General features: G+C 41.9%; 1 protein-coding gene across 1 annotated transcript in view; it reads right to left on the minus strand.

Moving 5' to 3' along the window:
• TPD52L1 (tumor protein D52-like 1) overlaps window positions 1-6,378 on the minus strand; it is a 139,497-nt gene that overhangs the window by 42,519 nt on the left and 90,600 nt on the right. The window contains exon 2 of the mRNA XM_006834732.1: window positions 3,549-3,664. Within this exon, the coding sequence (XP_006834795.1) occupies window positions 3,549-3,664 (116 nt within the window). The remainder of the gene's footprint in view (window positions 1-3,548; window positions 3,665-6,378) is intronic.

Below are 6,378 nucleotides of genomic sequence, written 5' to 3' on the forward strand. Positions count from 1 at the left end.
TCATCTGCATATCGCAGGTTGTTAATGAGTCTTTCTCCAATCCTGATGCCATGTTTTTCTTCATAGAACCCAGCTTCTCGTATTATTTGCTCAGCTTAGAGGTTGAATAAGTATGGTGAAAGAACACAACCTTGTCATATATATACATATACTCACACTCTCCTGGTGTGGTGCTGTAGAACAAACACTGGACTGCTACTCGATATGAGTCAGAACTGACTTGATGGTACTTAACAACAACAATGTATATGTGTGTGTATAGATATATGGTGGTGGTGGTGTATTGTGGAGTCGGTTCCAACTCATAGTGACCCTGCATAGGATTTCCGAGGCTGTAAATCTTTATGGCAGCAGAAAGTTTCATCTTTCTCCCGTGAAATGACTGGTAGTTTTGAACTGCTGACCTTAAGGTTAGCAGTCCAACTAATAACCACTGCAACACCAGAGCTCCTTATATATTGCTGTTGTTGTCTAGTGCCATCAAGTCAGTTCTGACTCATAGAGACCCTGTACAAGGTTTCCGAGGCTATAAGTCTTTATGGAGCAGAAAGCCTCATCTTTCTCCTGCGGAACAGCTGGTAGTTTCGAACTGCTGACTTTGCGGTTCGCAGCCCAATTCATAACCACTATGCTACCAGAGCTCCTTTCCATATATTGTTGTTGTTAAGTGCCGTCGAGTCGATTACGACCCATAGCGACCCTGTACAGGGTTTCCGAGGGTGTAAATCTTTACGGGAGTAGAAAGCCTCATCTTTCTCCCGCGGAGCGGCTGGTAGTTTCGAACCGTTGACCTTAAGGTTCGCAGCCCAATTCGTAACCACTACGCTACCAGAGCTCCTTTTCTATATATATACATATATAAATAAGAGTCCATAACAGAATGCTGCCTTATCTTAACACATCATTCAAGGATCCTCTTTACAGATCAAGTTTAGAGATGATGAGTATCAGTCATTGTTGATGCCATGGTCACAAACTGTTAGTACTCAAAGGATCACAAAAATTCTAATAAATGTGCTCCCTCATTCACAGATGAGACTGCTTATAGAACAGCTGAGACTGAAATTCAAGGTTTTTTTTTTCATTAGTCTCCTCTTTCACTACTCAACTGTTAGTTTCTTGTACTGTAGCAGCTTGTGTTTTACTGGGATTCTGGTAGCTATGCCACGAGCATTTTAAATATCAGCAGGGTCATCCATGGTTGACAAGTTTCAACAGAGCTTCCAGACTAAGACAGGTTAGGAAGATAGAGAGGTGGGCCATTTCTGAATGGTTATCCACTATAAATCTTATAAATAGCAGCAGAACACTATCAGATATAGTGCCGGAAGATGAGCCCTTCAGGTTGGAAGGTACCCAAAATACAACAGGGGAAGAGCTGCCTCCTCAAAGTAGAGCTGACCTTAATGGCTTGGTAAAGTGGAGGGTTCAATGAAAAAGAGGAAGCTATCCAACAGTAAGGAATGACTCAGTGGCAGCAACAATGGGCTCAAGCAGAACAGTAATTGTAAGGATGACACAGGACTGCACAGTGTTTCATTCTGTTGTGCACAGTGTCACTATGAGTCAGAACCGACACAACAGCCCCTAACAACAATGTAGTCCCCTCTTATCTGTAGGATATACATTTCAAGACCCTCAGTGGATGCCTGAAACCACACATAGTACCAAACCCTCTATATGTACTATGCTTTTTTCCTATACATGCAAGACCTATGGTAAAGTTTAATTTATAAATTACCCACCATAAGAGATTACAACAATAACTAGGAATAAAATAGGTACATTATTATATAAAATAAGGGTTACCTGAACACACGCACTATGATATCATGGCTTGTTGATCTAATAATTGAGTATTGGGCAGGATACTCTGGACAAAGTGAGGATTCATGTCTCAGGAAGGCTAGAGTGGGACATGATGCTGAGGTGCTGTAGGATAAGCACTGGACCACAAGGTCCATTTGAATTGCAAGGTTGATGGTTCAAATCCATAAGCCACTCTTCAGAAACCCTCTAAAGGGTCGCTATTAGATGTAACCGACTCAATGGCACTTAACAACAACAACACCAGGGTTTAAATCTTTGTGGGAGCTGAAAGCCTCATCTTTCTCCCAGAAGCTATCATAATCTCTTGTAATAGTGCTAGAGTTCCTTTATGGTTCAAATGCACTTGGCTTCCAACCAAAAGATAGAGGTTTGAGTCCACCCAGAGGCACCTGGAGAGAAAGGTTTAGTAATCTATTTCCAAAAAAGTAGCCAGTGAAAACCCAGTGGAGCACCGTCCTAACCTGACAACATGGGGTGACCATGAGTTGGAATAGACTCACCAATACCTAAAAGAGAACAGAATGGAAAATACAGACTCAGAATTTTACAACTTCAAAAGTCTAGAGTAGGCAAAGGGAGTCTGAGTAACTCTATGTTGAGCTCACAGCCACCTCCTCAGGCTGTAGAAAAAGTTCTCATGGGAATGCAAAGTCTTGTTTCCACCTGGAAAAGGATCTTCTACTCTAAACCCATGGGCATAAAATGGGCAGGAAATGCTGGCCTCTTTCCCTTCAGATGTGCTACTCAAATCTACTTGAGGAGCTCCCTGCTTCCAGCCCAGGCCTCCTACAAAGTAAAGGCTTCTTAGTAAAGTGTTTAAGAGTTAGTGGATCCTGCAAACAAAAGCCTTAAACAAAGAGTGATACTTACGATGAACCAGGTGCCCTTCTCCCCTCTCTGTCCACATCCCCACAGCAACTACACAAAACCTAATTAAGTCTAATTTAATCATTGCTTTCCTGTGGACCACCACAGCATTATTCTTCTTGCAACAGAGTATACCAGTTGACATTCAGGTGCTTTGATGACTGACTTTTTCATTAACAGATAAGTCATTTTTGCACAAGGTTGCTAACCTCAAAAATCGCTACTTTTAAAAGGAGCTGGCACCTGTGCCAGGACGCCGAATGGAGTCCATCAGGTTTGTAAGGGATTTATTAACCCTGTATTGTTCTGGCATTAAAAGAAATACGTGTGCATGGTAAAAACCAAGTACACTTGTTGTATGAGCAGCACCGTTACTCATTCTATCAGTGAAATCAATGTGCAGAGAGGACACCTGTTGCTGTGAGTTGCTACTGAGTCAGTTCCAGCTCCTGATGGCTTCACTGTGCAGAGCGAAACGGCTCTATAGGGTGTGACTGTGTAGAAACAGATCACGAGGCCTGTCTGCCAAGGCACCTCTGGACAGATGTGAAACATCAACTATTAGTCAATCATGTTACTATTTGTGACTCCCAAGGGAAATGGACAATTTAGCATTGCAAAAACACTCTGGGAAAGAAAAACTCTTGCAGTGTGTTCATTTATAAACTTTTATTAAATGGAAGACCCATCATTGTAATAAGTGACTGAGAACAAACTCTTGGTAACTCTCATGATCTAGAAATAGAAATATGAACAATAAGATCATTAACCAATGGAAAACTAATTTGCTGTGTAAACTTTCACCCAAATTACAATAAAAAGCTTTTAACAAAAAAGATGTCTGACCATACCTGAACTAATTCTGCCTTTAGCTCTTCTTTTTCCTCCTCCGATAGCATGCTAGAAAAGTCAGCGCTAGCTACTGCATCTTCATCTCTTCCTTGCAATGGTTCACACTCCAACAAACCTTAAGGCAAGATTGATAAAACATAATGCAATTTTGGGGAGAAGCAGAGACAGGTAGGGGAGGCTCCTTAGCGGAGGCGCACAAAAATGAGAGAAGGCGCTTTCCCAGAGCAGCTTCAGAGTTTTGGATCTAATATAAGGTGCCAGGCACCAGGCACCAGTTTCCTGCGCCCACTGGTGGAGAAATCTGACTGTGGAAGAAAAGTATGGCAATTTCTGAATCCCTCGGGACACTCCCTGGAGGGCCTCTTGGCCTGGGCTGAGATCCAAGGTCAGGGCCACAGCCGGGATGATAGAGTAAAAGAGCTCTAAAAACCAGGAGCGGCATCAGGAAAAAGAGGTATGACGGATTTTACACCTTTCTTTCCTCCTCTCCCCTGTCGCACACTCACTGCCCAGAGGTGAGAGCACACTGCCAAAAGGGCCCAGCCTTGTGCCCACAGTTTTCTCATGGCACAGAGAGTAGGTTCCTGGGAACCCCATTGGTCCCATAGGCTGATCCTTTGGCTGCTTCTTATGACATCTGACTCTGGGACCCAGTCCTAACGTTGACCTGAGAAGGACTCTTTATTCCTGCCTTATCTAGCAAGAAAAAGCAGGTCTGGCCAAACAGCAAAACCATATGTGTACCTTAAAAAAACCCCAACATTAAAGGCAAGACCCAACACCAACTATTATATACAAGGTCGCAGCGTAGTGGTTACGAATCGGGCTGCTAATCTCACAGTCAGCAGTTCGAAACTACCAGCTGTTCAGCGAGAGACAGATGAGGCTTTCTGCTCCCATAAAGATCTACAGCCTCAGAAACCCTATGCAGGGTTGTTATGAGTTGGAACCAACTCCATGGCACATAACAACAACAATAACTGACCTTCAGAGATAAAAATAGTAGGCAATCTTACTTCCATTTATTTTTCAGTATCTCTGCACACCTCCACAGTGATGACTAGAGGAGGGGCCAGAGCGAGGGGACACCTCCACCCACCACTGAAGGTTTCTACTGTGCACACACACTGACCTGTCCAGCAAAGGCTTGTGTACAGTTGGCTATGATTTTATTTTTGGTTTTTGAGTGGTGGTTTTCATCTCTGCTTTTATATTGTATCTGTTTTTGGTCCTTTTGGTCTCACTTTTTTCCCCTACCTTACCTAAGGGGAGGCAGCAATCATGGCCATATAGCCAAGCTACAATCATACTCCATAATATCCGACCATCTGGACATGAGCCAATACCAGCTGGTAGGCATTACACGTGAAAAGGGAAGTCTATCTCCAGATCACATCCACCAGTAGACACTCAGTAAGCTTAACAACACAGCAACATACACTGAATCATTGAAAACCCACCTAATTACTGAAAATGTCCAAGTAAAAACAGAAAAAGATATCAGCACATGTCCAAAAACAGAAAAGAGTAACTGAGACAAATGAGATGGAGGCAGACATAGACTTCCAACTAGAAGAAGAGCAGACTGTGGATCTGCCTGAGAAGGAATTCAGAAGGATGATATGGAGACAAACTCCAATGTTCCACATAAGGGTGAAAGAAAATAAGGAAGAAGTCAGGAAAGTGCTACAGTACCAATCAAACAAGAGAGGCACAGCATTGGAAACAAGTCAAAACCTGCAAAAAGAGGTCCAGATGATTAATAATAAAATATCAGAAATGGGCAATACACTGAAAGGGCAAAGGAATAGAATTGATGAGATGGAAGCCAGAACCAGTGAGCTGGAAGACAAATCTCTCAATTTTGTTAAGATTGATGAGAAAGCAGAAAAAAGGATTTAAAAAATCTGAACAGAGTCTAAGATTCATGCTGGATAAAATGAAGAGGAATAACTTAAGAATTATTGGCATTCTGGAACAGGATGAATCACAGAAGTTCACAGAGGAGATAGCTGAGGAACTACTGGTAGAAAATTTCCCTAATATCTTGAAGGATGAGAAGATAAACATTCAAGAAGCTGAATGAACCCCAGGAAGGACAGACCCACCAAAAAAATCGCCAAAACATTTCATAATCAAGCTCTCCAAAAACAACAACAAGGAGAGGATCCTAAAAGTAACCAGGGAAAAGAGAAGTGTTACCTACAAAGGCAAGCAAATCAGATTAAGCTTTGACTTCTCAGCAGACACCATGCAGGCAAGAAGGCAATGGGGAGACATATATAAGACCCGAAAAGAAAAAAAAAAAAAAACCTGCCAAACAAGAATTGTCTATCCAGCAAAACTGTCAATCAAATACAATGGTGCAATCAAAGCATTCTAGGATAAGCAGAAGCTAAGAGATTTTGTCAAAGCCAATCCAGAGCTTCAAAACATCCTAAAGGGAGTTCTTTGGAATGAAAACTAACAAGAACAGACAACAACCAGAGATTGACAGACGTGGCAACACCACCCAGAACTCAGATGACAGGTAGCAGAGTACAGAACAGAACAAAATTACAACAATGAATTCACGGGACCTGTGAGGCCAAACAAAGACCAAAATATTAACAATATCAAAGAAGGGGAAAATACAGGAGCAGAGATCCAGGTCAGATAGATTGCAGGATACATTAGACTATCTTAAATGGAGGGAAAAGTTAATAGACTATAGGATGACCCCAAAGAAAGTTAACACTTCACAACTTACCATGAAAATGAAGATCCAAGTAGAACAAGGAAACATTAAAACTAAGAAGAAACTGACAAGAAATAATACCAAAAAAAAAA

This window comes from Chrysochloris asiatica, unplaced genomic scaffold (genome assembly GCF_000296735.1).
Source record: "Chrysochloris asiatica unplaced genomic scaffold, ChrAsi1.0 scaffold00013, whole genome shotgun sequence".
In the NCBI taxonomy this organism is placed as follows: Eukaryota; Metazoa; Chordata; class Mammalia; order Afrosoricida; family Chrysochloridae; genus Chrysochloris; species Chrysochloris asiatica.